This window comes from Trachurus japonicus, chromosome 15 (assembly GCF_045865225.1).
Source record: "Trachurus japonicus isolate A0001 chromosome 15, Traja_1.0".
NCBI lineage: Eukaryota > Metazoa > Chordata > Actinopteri > Carangiformes > Carangidae > Trachurus > Trachurus japonicus.
In genome coordinates this window covers 8,125,763-8,141,380 of record NC_140921.1, presented here as the reverse complement: position 1 = coordinate 8,141,380, position 15,618 = coordinate 8,125,763, and the positions used below count along the sequence as shown (strand labels likewise).

The window sequence follows — 15,618 nt, the reverse complement described above, 5'->3', positions numbered from 1 at the left end:
GGAAATTCACCTGTCAAACTGCAACAAGCAGCCCACGAGTTACAGAGGTGGTGGTGGTGGGAGGGGGTGAGGATGAAGACGACGAGGGGGATGGGAGGGAGGAGGGGGGATTTAATCAAAAAGCGGTTGTTCTGTGATTGCCTGACAATCAAATCCTCCTACATTTCATCACCACTCATCTCTCTGCACCGGCTCCTCTCTCTCCCAGGGACTCGGTGCTATTGAAGCCGAGCGTGTCGCGTGTCGACGTGCCGGATCAGTCGCACAACCAACCAACCCCCCCCCCACTGTGTGTGTGTGTGTGTGTGTGTGTTTCCTTGTGTGTGTGTCTGGACCTTTGTTTCCTCTCAGGGTGAGTCACTAAATGTAAAGTTCTCCACCACGTTGGGTGTTTTATTTTTAGAGAGAGAGAGAAAGAGAGAGCGAGATGGCAGAAAATCAACAGTGGAAAACGTCGGGTGTAAAAGGTCGGCCGCTGGAGTCAGTCCCTCAAAATCAAAGAGCAAAGGCTCATTTCTAAACTTACACACTGTGTGTCACCGTGTGTGTGTGTGTGTGTGCTGAGTCAACATACTCACTGGGAGATGCACATACTCTATAAAAAAGTTACTGGGGCCCATTTCTACTTCTCTATGAACCAACCAGACGGCTGCACAGGCAACCAAGAGACATGCAAATAGAAATATTTCACTGTGAATAAGGATTTTAAATTCAAACAACTTTTTTATGTTTCATTAGCTGTTTGTTGAGTTTGCTAATGTTACATTCCCACATTTTCTTTAACATATTTTCATGTCTGATGCTGCAGATAATCCAACATTTAAAGAGAATTAGTTGAATCTTTTAACTGATATCAATCCAGATGAGGACGTATTATGGTTTAGAAGTCATGTCTTATGTTGTAGGTGAATATTTGTACTTGTACACTTGTACAGGTGAAGGGATGTGAGTAAGAAATGGGATTAAGCCCAAGTACAGTAACACACTAATGACTATGCATCTATGCATTCATGTGTCTTATTTCCATACTGCCAACTAACAGTGTAGTAATTATCATAAATTGATCATTTTATAGTTTTTCTGTTTTGTACGAACAGAAAATGAAAAACTGAACATGTGACGTCAATCAAGCTGCAACTTTTAAAATGTCACCGTCACTTCAGCTTCAGTGTGTTTTTACAGATATCTCATAATTATCTCCTCTTTAATGTTCTGAGGTGTCACCGTAGCTGTGATCACTGATCAGTTTGCATCAATGAACTTTTCTCTCAGTGGCCTTTATGCAGAGATTCAGACTAAATACTAAATTAATGTAAAATAAAAGGCAGAGCTCCTTTTCCTTCGGCTGCTCCTCTCAGACGTTTCCTTTAAACTTGTATAGATTATAAATTTACATGCATTTGCTCCTTTTGTTTTTCCGACCTTCCCCTCCCCACAGGAGCCGGATCAGCCAATTAGCTTTCAGGTGTGCACGACCCCCACGACCCGTTGTTTAGATTTTGGAGGTGTGCACACACCAGTTACCCATAACCCCCCTCTCTGCATGAAAAGAAAAGCAAAGTAACCTCAACCTTGCACTTTCTAACAAAGCTCAATCAAGATATTTGTGTTTTTCCCGTCCACACTCTGAGCCAAATGGGTTTTTACCACAATAGTAATAAAAAAATCATTATTATCATCATTTAATAAGAATAAAGACATTATTTTGTCAGTATTCAAGTAACTACAGCGTCCAAGAGGCTCCAAGAGATCAACATTATGATCTGATAAATAAAAACAAATGAGTCTAAATGAGCTTTTATCAGCATGTTTTAGCTTTTGAAATAATTTATTAATCTCCATAATCCGGGTGGCCTACATTACCCACAATGCAAGCCGACAGTTCAGTCAGAGCTTGAGTTTGTACAGGCCACAGAGGTCTGAGAAGTTCACTTTTTAACAATTTTTTTAAACAATTTTTTTCTGCTCCTTTTTCTCAACTTCAGCCGACGCCCCAATTCATCCGACTTCACACGCTGCTGCTCCCTCTGGAGCCACAAAACTTATTTCACATACTGTATGCAGTCGCTCGCACTCCCCATGACTTGTAAATGGACTTTGATGTTTAAAAAAAAAAAAAATCAGCGGAGCTCCCCTTTAATTCTGGATTTTATTTATGTAACTCCCAGTGATGGAGGCTCCGCTGCCACCGCTGCTGCTGCTGCCACCTCCTGATGTCTCCGACTCATAATTGCACATTATATGAAACCAGTTAAAGTGACAGAAGACTGGGGTTTGTTACTATAAGATGAGCAAATCTACATTTTTATTTTACTGATAACTGTGGACAGGAAACTCCAGGATGTTGTTTGAGCCTGTTAGAAAGACGGACGGAGGAAAAACCCCACTGTTTTCCTGCAGAATAATAGCCTAACAGGGGGATAAACTTAAAGAGGAACTATAGTCTGGTCGCTTTTCTGCTGCTAACCCTCCTCCTGGTCATGTGCAGTTTTCAACAAAGCCGGCAAGAAATCAATCAATAGAGCGGTGGATAACGATATATATCATATACAATTTGACAAAGTGTATATCTGTGTAGCCTTATCTGTCATAAACAAGAGATTACGGGTTACGAGGCGTGTTTGAGAGCTGGGACACCGGGTCGGAGGCTCTGATCTTACATGGTTGGTTTTCAGCCAAGAGATGCTAGGTGGAAGGCAGAGAGCCTAATCACAATTACTCCAAAGCTGTTTCATTAAGGTACAAATGTAGCATAGTTAAGCTACAAATCCTGCATACAGTAGTTCCTCTTTAAAGAGTCATGCAGGTCACGGGCTTTGATGACCACCAGCTGAGAGCAACAAGTTCACATCACAACTCCACAGTGAGTCCGGGAGCTACAGCGCAGGAGGAGCTGCTGCTGCTGCAGAAGAAGAAAATGTAAATTTGAACGAGGAGGAGGAGGAAGGAAGGGGGAAAAAAAGAAAAAGGAAAATCCTGCATTTATTATCACAGACTGAAGATATCTGAGTGTTACAAGGATGAATTTGTCTTTTTTAAGTCACAAACCATAAAAATTCCCAACATGCCTCACAAGCAAATCATTGGATAAAAAAAAAGCAAAACAGGAGCAAATCGACTGATTTCTGCCGAGGGAGGAAACGAGCCCAGCTGTGTATTCCCCCTCCACCCCCCCTCAACCGTCACCACGATCCCGCTGGCTGCACACCTGAGGCTCATTTTGAGCAGGATTGCGACTGATGAAGATAATTAGCCATTTCTCTTTCTCGCTCTCTCTTTTTTTTCCCCCACATGTGTGTGAATCAGAGCTGGGAGTGTTTGTGCGACGGAGGTGGAGAGGTTCGGCTTCAAGAAACACCAGTTTTAGGGTTTTTTTTTCCTTCCCACCCCCCCTCTCTGAAATTGTTTACCCCTCGTGTTTCACCCTCACTTTTTGCTGTTTGCAGGTAATGACACATAAAAGCTGCTTTCACACAGCCGAGCCAACTTTTTGGGGAGAAAACAGAAAATGAACCTTTAAAGGCAGAGTCTGGAGTTTTGTTTGTTGCAGTTTGTAAACAAAACATTGAAACCCAGCCCCTCCTCTCGGGCTCAACTGTGTAGCCTCCTGCCTCTGACAGCAGTAGTTGTCAGGACTGCAAAGGAAAGGAAATACAGTCCGAGAGAAGTGCTGGAGCCGTGGGCCGATAACCGACCGTCACCAACACCGGGAGCCTCCGTGTTATGTTGTTATGCTGTTGTGGTGAACTAAGAAGAGTGTTAGCTGTGGATGCTAACCGCTACCGCTAGCCGAAGTTAGCATCGAGCTAGCTCCCCACAACGACCCCCGTACTTGTTACCCCTTGAGGTTGTTGTTGGTTGTCGGTGACGGTCGGGAATCGGTCCGTGGCTCCAGGGCTTCACTCAGACTGTATTTCTTTTTCTTTGCGGTCCTAACTGCTGCTGCTGAGAGAGAAAGAGTCATGCTAACACTTGCTAACATCCGGGACAGCAAGTGCGGCTAGCAGCCCTGAGGCCTCCTACTCTGCTGCATGTAGTTTCACCTGAGCGCCGTCATTGGCTGGAGAGAAAACACAGACTCTCTCGCTCTCCACCCAGAAACGTCCACGTGCACAACAAAACAGAGCAAAAGACTAAAATACAGGCAGGGGGGAGGGGGCTCTGCAGACACAGCCACCACCACACAGGACTAGATTAAGACGGATTTCAAAACATAATGAACCGGTGGCTTGACAGATTTCATTTGTGTAAGCCTTACGTTTATTTTTGGGCAAAAAACTCCAGACTCAACCTTTAATGAGTCAGTTTATTTTTTCTTTTTTTCAGAACAACACTTGTAGAGGGAGGACGGCCGGATGTGGAGACGGAAACAGAGGCGGGTGAGCGTGGTGAGGGTGGGGGTGGTGGTGGTGGTGGAAGGCCGCTGCTATGGGATACGGCCCGGGGGCATCGAGGAGGGAGATGGGGGAGGAGGCGTAGAAAGATGGAGGAGGAGGAGGGGGAGGAGCGAGGGGACAGAGGTGAGGAGAGAAGGAAGGGAGGAGCTGAGGGTACGGGAGGTGATGATGATGATGATGAGGAGGGGGAGGAGGTGGGGGGAGGAGGGAGAGGTGGTGTTGGATGACGGTGTGGTGGAAGGAGAAGGAGGAGGAAGAGGAGGAGGAGGGGGGCGGGGGGAGGAGGAGTGGGGGAGCGGCGTGGAGGGGGATGCACGCCGGCGGCGGCGGGTGAGGGAGGGAGGCGTGGGGGAAACAACGAGGCCTAATATTCTTTATCTTCTTCTTCTCCGGGTATACGAGCTCCACCTCCTTCCTCCTCCTCCTCTCCCTCTCCTCCTCCTCCTTCCTCCTCACCCACTCCTTCCCCCACTCCTCTTGCTTCTCCCTCACCTTCATCCTCTCTATCTCTTTCTCCCCCTCCTCCTCCTCCTTCTCTCTCTCTCTCCTCTCCATGGCAACATCCTCCCCCCCTCCGTTTCCCCTTCCTTTATTATCATCAACATTGTCACAATCGGTGATGCGTCGATCAATCGGTCGATCGGCGTCTCCTCCTCTGTGATCGATCGCCGAGCCGGCGCCACAGACGCTTTTCTGGTTTGTGCGCACGTCGTCGTCGTCATCGCAGGTGTTGGCGTCTCTACGACAACCGTCCGTCTCCGCAGCGCAGTCGGCGGACGCGTCGTCGTCCTGCGTGCATCCGTCGTCAGACAGGAAGTCCACAGGTGCGTGAAGTTCGTCCAGGTGTGTGTTTATCGTGTCGTCTCTCTCGGGCGTCTCCTCGCAGTCGGCGTCATCGGCGTCGTAGCGCTGAATCGTGTCGTTGCCGCCGCCGCCATCGTTCATCGTCCTGCAGAGACAGCTCCAGTCCGTCGTCCCTGTTGTCTCACTTCCTGTACAACAGCTCGTCGCTCTCCTCGGTTTCCTCTTCCCCCTCCTCCGCTTCTTCCTCGGCGGCGGCTCCGGTGGCGACTCCGTCATCTTCCTCTTGTCACCTGCTGCTGCTGCTGCTGCTGCTGCTGCTTCCTGTGACGTCACTTCCTTTGAAACAGCATCGTCTTCGGCGTTGAGGGTCACTGATCTCGCCTCGGTTTCCGTCTGTTGTGCGGAGCAGCAGCGTGGCGGCTCGCCTGCTGCGGATATTGTTTGTCTTCTTTGACCGCACGCTGTTTCTCCAACGGGAGCGGGGACGAGGCTAATCGCCGGAGCGCCCGCTGCTGCTGCGGGAACTGAAAGGCGAATTTCGGGCCGGCGTGCTGCGTCGTCTCGACAGGGGGAGGAAGAAGAAGAAGAAACGCTGCTAATCGCTCGGTGACACACGTCTTCCTGAACGGCGCTCGTCGTCCTTAGATACCTCCGCTCCTCATCCTCCTCCTCCTCCTCTTCTTCCCTTCTCCTCCTCGCCACCGGCGTGTTTTTGTCTCTTATCTCCCCCGTCTCTTTGTCATTCTGAGCAGGGTCGGGTGTAATTGCGGGACAGCGTGGCGCGCTTCCGTCTGTAACTGACTCCGACGGGACGGGGCTAATCACTGAGTTGCATGCTACACCCCTGCAGAGGAGCTTTCCCCACCCGGAGGCTGATTGCTGGGATTGATGCTGGCCGCCCTCGGGTTTCACCTGCAGACACAGCTGGTTACACCGATTACACCGATTCACGGGAAGATTACTTAATAGCTCGCCTCTCTTCTCGTCATTTCTACCTGCCCTCTCTCCTCGCTCCGTCTGATCTCCTCTTATCCTCCCCTCTTCTTCTCTCCTCATCCTCTTTTCTCTGCCTCCCGCCGGCCGATGATGCGCCGCCAGATTACTTAATAGCCCTTTTTCTTTTTCTTCCCTCCTCTCGTCTTTTTCTTTTTCCGCGCCCTCTCTTTTCAACCTCTCCTCACCGAACATCTGACTCACAGACAGACCGGTTATTATCCTTCTCCCCCTTTCTGGGTCTTTTCTATTTGTCTTGTCGCCTCTTTTCCTCCTCCCCCTCTTCCTCATCCCTCGCCTCACCCCTCCCCTCCTCCTCCTCCTCCGTCTCCCTCTCCCTCCCCACCTCCCTCCTTCTTTCTGAAGGCCCGGTGCCGCCGTCATTGTCGTCGGTGCAAGGTGGCATTCTGCGGAAACGGGAACGAATTTTAAAGCGCTTTCATCACGGCAGCCGGAGCGATCCAGAGCTGCGCTGCCTCGGCTACAATGGGCTACAAGTTCCATAGGATTTCCTGCCTGTCTTCCTTCATCCTCCTCTTCCCTTTCATCTATCTTTACCTCCCTTCCTCCCTCCGTATCATCCTGCCTCTGTTGGCAGTTGGGTTGTTTGATCACAGATGGCTTTATTCTCTCCCTGCCTTCTTCCTCCAGCCCTCCTTTCCTGTCCTCACCCTCCTCCTTGGCCCGGTTGTTGTGATGCGCTCTGAAGTCGTGCAGGAGAGGGTTGACGCTGTAGGAGATGGAGGGGGAGGTTTTGGTGTAGCTGACCATCTCCGAAGGCCAGAGGAGGATGCGGGTGCCGTCCCGACTCAGGACGCGACAGAACGGCTCTTTGGGCCGATTCAGGGGCAAAGAGGTCGACTCTTTAGTCCAGTTGGATTCTTTCGGCTCTTTGGTCTCATTTATAATCAATTTTTGAGGCGCAGAGGGACAAAGCAGGTCTTTTTTTACTTCCTGGGTGGGGTCTAAGTCATTTGCGATCTGTCCCAGTGTCCCGACGTTTAAATGAAGATCCGCACCGGTCCCAGTCCCAGTCCCAGTTTCAGTTTCCCCGCTGACTTGGGCTCCGGTCCCATTGTCATTACATAAGGAGAGCTGGGCTCCGTTCCCGCTGATAACCGAGCCCTCAACTCTGATCCCGCTGCGATTACATAAAGACAGCTGGGCTCCGGTCCCAGAGAGTCCCGCAGCAGCCGGTCCCCTCTCGGTAGACTCCCTGGCTCCGGCCTCCGAGTGCTGCTGCTGCTGCTGCTGGGTTGCACTTTTACTGTCCACACCGCACTGGTTTCCAGTGTCAGAGTGATGATGCACAGCCACAACAACATCCACGTCTGCAGATACCGGAGATCTGAGCTGCTGATCGGCCACTTTCGCCCCCAGATCTTTGGGCCTCTCCTGCGTCAACCCCACTTCGTGTTTCCCGGAAGAACCCGAGCCGCGGCCGGGAGCCTGGATGAAGACGGCCGCCGACTGGTGCAGGAGGACGCAGCTCCGTTTCGGCAGCGAGAAGGACACGGGACGGACTCTGCTGCCGGGGACGGACAGGACGTCTGCTCTGCTACTGTTGATGCTGATGCTGGTGGAGGAAGAGGAGGAAGAGGAGGAGGTGGTGGTGGTGATGTTCTTCTTGCCGAAGCTGGTCACAGTGGTTTTGTTGAGGATGGAGGAGGCGTTAGCGGTGGCGTTGGTGATGGCGGCAGCTGTTGGGACGTTACCGGGAGGAAAGGTGTTCTTTAGATGATGATGATGATGAGCCCAGGGGAGCTTGTTAAAGTGGCTGCTGCTGCTGCTGTCAGTGTCCATGACGATGTTGCCGTTGCTGTCGATGCTGTCGTTGTTGGAGAAAGTGGAGGTGTTCGTGGGCGAAGCGGTGGCAGCTGCCTGGTCACTGTCGTCCAGATGGGTCCTGTTGAAGAAGGAGGAATCATCATCATCATCACCAGCAGCAGCAGCAGTGTTTGTTGTGGCGTTGTTGTCCACTCGGTCGTACACCCACTGTGTGTCGCTCAGCAGTCCTGGGTCCAGTCGGGGGAGGAAGGGCCGGATCAGGGAGGTCTGAGGCTCTGAGATGATGATGATGATGGAGAAGAGGGGAGAGCAGAGAAAGGATTAACAAACAAACAACAGCTGACACCGGCTACATTCACATGCACAAACATAACAGGATTATCTGCCTAACCTGACTATAAAGAAAAGCAGTGGGAGGAGATACATGTAGAAGAATAGCTCTCATTTTCAAGACTTCCCATACTGTAAGCTCCTTATGCATTTATTCAGTGTTCTGGCTGCTCACCATTACTTCCTTTGTTGCCTTTAACGCGTCTGAATATGAATCGTGGGTGTTGGATGGACTTAAGAAAAATATACTAAGCAGACGGATGAATATGTGTCGTACTTAGAAACAGGGGAAAGAAAAAATAAAATTAAGATTAAGGGTTTTATTTTAACATGTTATATCCGTTTTTCTTTTCTTTTTTCTTTTTTTTTGCGTAGATCCACTTTGGGAGCACAACACGCTGCCAGACATGTGTCAGGGTGGCAGATGAATCAGGCAATTATTTCTCGAGTGAAGGTTTTTTGAAGATGAGTCACAACTTTTAAAAAGTAATCCATAATGTGGCTTTCTCTGCTGCTCCGTTAAATATTAGAGTTTTAGAAGCGGAGGCCTGCAAATGAATTATTAAAAGTGGAAATACATTTAGCACTCGGTGAAAGAGAGAGAGAGAGTCGACTTTAAGTGGAGTTGTCGAACTTTTCCATCACTTCTAAGTTTAAAAAAAAAACTTTACTGAATAAGGAACAGATAGATTTTCATTCTGACAATTGATTGTTTCCCTGAAACCGAAGACGCCGTCGCCAAAATAAAAAATAAAAAAATCCATTTTGTACCTTAAAGTCCACATGACATGGACTGAGAGGCACATTTAACTGGAAAATAATATCCCAGTCTCACCGTTACAGCTGTGTATTCACCGTTTATTAGAACATCAACCTCAGACTCGGTCCAACGCAGCAGCTCTGTATTAAATCATATTTTTTAAGAGGCGTTGATTCAACTTCATGGTCGTTTTGGCAGATTGTTGGTGCAGAGGTGTTTGGGTTTTTCCCAAAAAAAGAGCACAGGACTGAGTGCTTCACTTTTTGCACATTTTATTTTGAAAAGCATATCGTTAACGAAAGTGGAAATAATAAAGGTCTGTAATAAAAGTGGCTCTGCAGCAGTGAATGTGAACCATTTAGAGGCCATTTACACTCGAGTCACTAATAACTTAACGAATTAAAGTTAATGTAAAGTCATAAATACTGTGCATACGGTAGGTTTTGACCACCTCAGCCCCTGAAGTGATGAATCCTGGGTAATCACACTCTCACACTTTGTGTTTACTCTTCTCTGATTCAGTTTTAATGTGAAGACGACGGGAACCAACTCCTGCTTCTTCTCTGCAGTCGCCGTGTTTACGTTCCTGTTTGTTGTGACAAAGAACAACCATCTGCTAAACGCGTTACTAAGAAGAAGGAATGAAGAAAAAGTGCACATCACTATACTCTGAAGCTTTGTGGCGACGCTCTAATCCTCCAACACACAAACTCCAAATCCCCCTTAAATTTAAGGAAGTGTGTTTGTTCCTCCTGTCTCGCGGCTGCAGAGTCTTTCTTCCCGAGCCGTCGACTCTTCAGCAGAGCTCGGTTATGTAACGTCGACTCGAGCCGGTGCGACACAACTAATACAATAGCTCTCTACTGTTCCCCCCCTCGCTCAAAGGTCAGCGCTGTCGACACCATTTTCAATTGGTCTCCAGCAGGAAGTTGTGCGTCAGAGTTTGCAAAAGTTGAACTGCACAGAAGCTCCATTGTTGATTTTTTTTACAACAAATCCACTGATTGCTGCAGTTTCCCTTTTTATTTATTTTTTAAATGTATTGATTTCTGCTTGAAATCCCAGACGTTACAAACGCTGCTCAGCCCCTGGAGCCTGTTTTTTAAAAAACATTGTGTGTATAATTGTTTCTGTTAGTGTTTTTTGTGCACATCCTCCGTCTGTTGAGCAGCATCATCATCATCATCATCACTCACTCATGTCTGGTCTAAAGTCGACTGTCGATAAAGATATTCCAACATCGCTGCAGCAGACCACACTCTGTTTAATCCCTCAATATGAAGAGTGATATCCTCATCACCAAAACCAAACACACTCTCATAAACTATTTAAGCAGCCGCCGCAGCTTTGAAGCAGATAAGAGTTCTCACTTGTTCCCAGTGTGGAGCTGCTGCTGCTGGCGTAGACGTCGGCCCAGTTCTGCACCGAGTCCGGTCTGGACTGGTTCGCCGGATCAACGGCCACGGTGGTGGATCTGAACATGGGACCAGAACCTGGAGCGCTGAGGAAGAAAGAGAAGAGAAGAGAAGAGAGGATGAAAGGATGAAAGGATGAAACGTAAGAAGGTTATAGGAGGAGAGAAAAAAGGATGAAAAGACAAAAAAGATCAAAAGGAGATCAAGAAAAGACCAAAGAGAGGAGAGGATGAGATGACGAACGATGAGAGAGATGAGAGGAGGACAAGAAATTACCAGAGAGATGAAAGGAAGAGAAGAAGACGGGACAAAAGGAAAGATTGAAGGAATGAGGAGAGGGGATGATGATGATATGATGATGGGACAAAAGGAAAGGAATTAAGGACGGAGGGATACAAAGAGAAAGCATGAAAGGAAGGGAATAAGGAGAAACGAAATGAACGAGGAGAGAAGAACAAACGAAAAGAGTTGGTGTGAGGATGAAAAGAGAAGAGGAGGAAAGGTAGAAAGTTAGGGAGAAGACAAAGAGAGGAGGAAATAAGGATGAATTAAAGGTAAGGAAAGAAGAGTGAAGTCGATCAAATAAAGAGGAAAGGAGATGGAAAAACAAAGGAGGGTAGGAGGAGGAGGAGGAAGAGAGCAGAGCTGAAATCCAGCTGAAAATCAATTTGGCCTCCTCTCTCCTCTCCTCTCCTCTCCTCTCCTCTCCTCTCCTCTCCTCTCCTCTCCGCCCTTCCTGCCAGGAGCCACTCGCATTGTTGCAAATCAGAAAATGGCAGCGACAGGCGGCGAGTTCCTGAGTTCAGACGCTCGCCGTGATTGGTCAGAGACACTTTCTACAGGCCGCGCTGATAATCCCCCCATTAAGAACAGCAGGACGCATTTTATCGGTTGCTATGTGCCAACGCTTGTAGTTACCAGGGAGTCGTCGGTTAGTGATCCGTCTCTGTTTTATTTTTACCCGTTTAAAAAACTCTGTGAAACAAACATGTCAGTCTGCACATCAACTGCTTTTAAACATGCGTAGGCCCACACACACACACACACACACACACACACACTCACTGTAAAAAAAAAAAAAAAAAAAGGGAGCCCACGTTGAAGCTCTAAACTTTCATGCATGGATTTAAGAAGTCGGAGATGTTTGATTGTGTCTCCGGGGACTATTTTCTGGCGGAGACCTACGCTCTCTCTCTCTCTCTCTCTGTGTGCGTGGGCATCGTCAGGTTGTGACTCGCAGCTCTGAGCTTTAAAATTTTGCTGCGAATTCAAAAGTACCATCGCAGACGTTTAGAGAAAAAAACAAAAAACAAATCCTGTGCTCGGTAGTTCGCCAGATCAGCTCTCTCCTGTTTTTTTTTAACATTTATATTACATCTGTTTGTTTCTTTTTTTAACACGAACACCAGATGAACACATCACTGTCTGGCAGCCCCCACTTGAAAAAAGTGCCAAATATCCGAGCTTCCCGCCCGCACATGAATGCACCGCCGACAGATGTGCCGTGAACCGTCACCAAAGAGTAAATCTGAAGAGGTCAAAACAGGCCGATAGTGAGGATGAAAGGTCACTGGCTCAAAAATGTAGGGATTTTCACAATAAAAGTCTTTATTCTACTGCTGTTGTTGTCGTCATTGTTGTATCTGAGGTTATTTATAGAGTTAGAAGAGCTGAGACCATGACGAGTTTATTTACAAATCCAGCAGATATTAACAGGAATTTGGAGACATGACTGTTGCATCAAGCTGTCGAGCAGCAGCAGCAGTGTGTTGGACTCTCAGGGCCACCGTAGTGAATTCAGACCTGGATCTTTTGGAGCAGTTGTTCCGGAACAGGGAGTTTTTTTTACCCCAAAGATCGGATCGTTTGGCCACATGTAAACACAGCTAATGGGCTCAGATACGGGATGAAACAAGTGGGCCGAGATCACAGAGAAGTCGTGGCGGTCTCATCTCAGTTCGCTTCCATTCGAGCTCTGGATCTGGATCTGGATCTGGAACGTCATCAACTCATCAACCGACACAACAGGTGACACACTGCTGATGTTGCATGGTTTTCAACAACCGGACAGATTTTCAGGCCTGTTGAGACCTCTATTCCATGTTTTTTGGTTTTCCCGGGTAACCTCCTCATCCTCCTCCTTCTGGGTCAGATTTCTGACCAATGAGAGTAGAGTTGGTACAACTTTGGAATCGCTTGTGACTGTTACTGTGTGAACACAAACAACCCAAAATAAAAATGCAACAGTTGTATCGGTTTAGCTCCTGAATCGAAACAGAGCAAACGATCCACAGGTCTGAATGCACAATGAGACCCGGTCCCATTTCTACACAATAAGCCGCTGAAGGAACACAGCAGGGTGGCTTCACAAGAGACTCATGAATGTAAAAGTATTTTCACCAACTTCACTTGAACTTTACAACTTTACTTTATGTTACATTCAATCTTGTGTCCATTTCACTACGACCCTGTTTTTCATAAATCACTCGTCTGCTCCTGCTGCTGCGGCTGCTGCGTTTCACTAACGTCAGGTCGTTTTTTCTTTTTGCTGATGCAGCAGAGGATCTGAAAATGAACTAAAGTCCAGCAGCAGAAGATTAGCTCGTCTGATTTCAATACATCATGACACAGACGATGACAGATCAGAGTTCAGTCGGGGAGTTTTTCTTCTGTTTCCTCTTCATCCAGTTGTTATTATACTTTTAAAATTTTCATTAGTTTTTATCTTTTTTCAGTTTTTCGGTTTGCTTTTTTTTAATCTGTCGTCCCATATTGAGCGTTTTCTTCCTGCAACAAACTGAGCCGATGTTATCTGACATCCAATTTAGTTTTAGATAGTTTTGCATTGTTCATTGTAGTTTTTATTTAGTTTTTCACCGCTAGCTTTAGCTTTATTTGACTATATACAGTAAACTATTGATTATGGCAGCTTTAACCTTACTCACCACTCTCCGGTCCTCCTCTCCTCATGATGCTGCTGCTGCTGGTGGAGCCTCCTCCTCCTCTGCACCCGCTCCTCCCTCCTCTCCTCCCTGCGCCTCCTCTGCCTCCTGCAGGCCAGCGCTCGGTAAAACTCCCTCTGCTTCAGCTCCTTCAGCCTCTGCAGGACAAATACAGGTAGTTTTAGTAGCAGCAGTAGTAGTTATAGTAGTAGTAGTAGTAGTAATGTTAGTAGTAGTGAGAAATAAGAGGTCAAGAGGCTGCGCTGTTAAAAATATGTGTCGGAATAAGTTGATGTGGTGTTTCTGTGTGTGTCTGTGTGTGTGTGTGTGTGGGAGTTTATCTTTCTGTTCTGCAATTTTTTATCTGCTCCGTGTTGTGTGTATGTGTGTGTCGGTGTGTCGGTGTGTGTGTTTACAGTATGTGTACTTACTAAGTCAGCCTGTGTCAGCTTTAGTACAGGCCAGACCAGCTTAATTCACTTACTGAGCTCTGTCTGCAAGCTGTCTGCAAGCCGGAGATACTGATACTGTGTTGTGTCCCCGTGTGTGTGCGTGTGTGTATGTGTATGTGTATATGTGTGTGTGTCACAAACAACAATAACAATAATATACCGGTGGGCTCATATCACAGACAGACAGATGACAACCGACAGACAGCGAGGCGGGCAGAGAAACCGACAAATAGATAAACAGACCGAAATAGACAGACAGATAAAACACAGAGGGACAAAGAGACAGGCAGGAAGACAGAGTGTGTGTATGTGTGCGTGCATTTGTATGTGTGCGTGTGTGTGTGTCATTTATTTATTTATTTGTTTTCAAAGCGTTGCACTGTAGCCTCAGCGTTTCTTCGACGGTGCACATACAGTGTGAAGGTTTGGACGAAGTGACAGGAAACCTCAACAACACACTCTGAAGCAGCAGCAGAAGCAGCAACACAACAAACTGTGACTTTAAAAATAACCACACAGTCGAATCAATACTTTAACGACAACAGTCACTGGTGATTATTATTATTATTATTTATTTTTTGTTTTGTTTGTTCCCACACGACTCCCAGCTCCACAGTTTAACCGGTTTCAGATGAGCTGATGTTTGTGCTGTGATTTGTGTTTTTGTGACAGTTTCACGTTCGTTTTCTCATCAGAAATAAGTGTTTAAAATTTCATCAAACTCCCCCCAGATCTTCTGTTTGCGTCACCATAGGAACGTCTGTGTGGGAGACAGGGATGGAACTGGTCAGATAAACAAAACTGTCACGTTTAAAGTCTTCTCCTGCCTGCAAGTCGTCGACCCACGGACACCGACAGATGTTTTCTATCATCTCTCAGTGTGAGGCTCTGTCTTCATCCAGCTCAGACTGAGACTCACATGTGATTGTGAGCTCGTCTGTGCAGGAATCTAAACTACAAAACTGGGACTTGTGTGTACAAAACGTAAAATACAACAAGAATGTGATGAGTTGCAAAACATTTAAGCTGCAAGTTGCATCAAATGTTGGAATTTCATTGTCTTCTGTAGAGCTGCGCAGTTCAAAAACTCCAAGGTCAACATCCAATTCACAGGAGGAATTTTTCTTTTTTCATCTAGTTAAAACCTCACAACTCACAACATTTCTGTGCATTGTCGGCACTACTACCATGTGAGGGTTGCCACGGACAACAAATCAAGACATAAAAGATTAAGTTTGTTTGGTACAACACCCAACAAACCTCACAGCGCCTCATTTATATAAAGTAAAACTGTCTGTTCACTGTCTGAAATCACATGTCACAACATCTGTCCAGGTGTTCTTTGTACATTGCTCAGCTCTAACTAACTAAATGTTCATGAACTTTACATTTTAAAACAAGGAGAATTTCAGTGTCTGACATGAGTTGAGGGTCGAGGGGTCATGAGCTGCAGGCTACAGACTGATGAAGGAAACAATGAATCTAATCTATTTTTAATGTTAATGTTCATGATAACTTGAAAGAAAAAGAGAAAGATATCTCAACTCTTCTCCCACCGAAGACTTTCACCGACATAAAGAACGACCTGACCTGTCCGTCTAAAGGTTTTTATTAATAAAACCGCTCTAATTGACAAAGACAAAATATATGGGACCTTATGGCTGTAGAGAAAAATAAGCAAGAACATTTTCCACAGACCTATAATTATCTCCAAAATGGCCTTTGAGCTTTAAGCGC

General features: G+C 46.8%; 1 protein-coding gene across 1 annotated transcript in view; it reads right to left on the bottom strand.

The window, feature by feature from the left end:
• Positions 1–4,297: 4,297 nt before the first annotated feature.
• Positions 4,298–15,618, bottom strand: part of LOC146973139 (uncharacterized) — a 72,329-nt gene continuing 61,008 nt past the window's right edge. The window contains exons 3-5 of the mRNA XM_085799416.1: positions 13,433–13,587; positions 10,443–10,573; positions 4,298–8,257 (exon numbers count right to left, since the gene is read on the bottom strand). Of these exons, the coding sequence (XP_085655542.1) occupies positions 4,323–8,257; positions 10,443–10,573; positions 13,433–13,587 (4,221 nt within the window). The 3' untranslated portion in view covers positions 4,298–4,322. The remainder of the gene's footprint in view (positions 8,258–10,442; positions 10,574–13,432; positions 13,588–15,618) is intronic.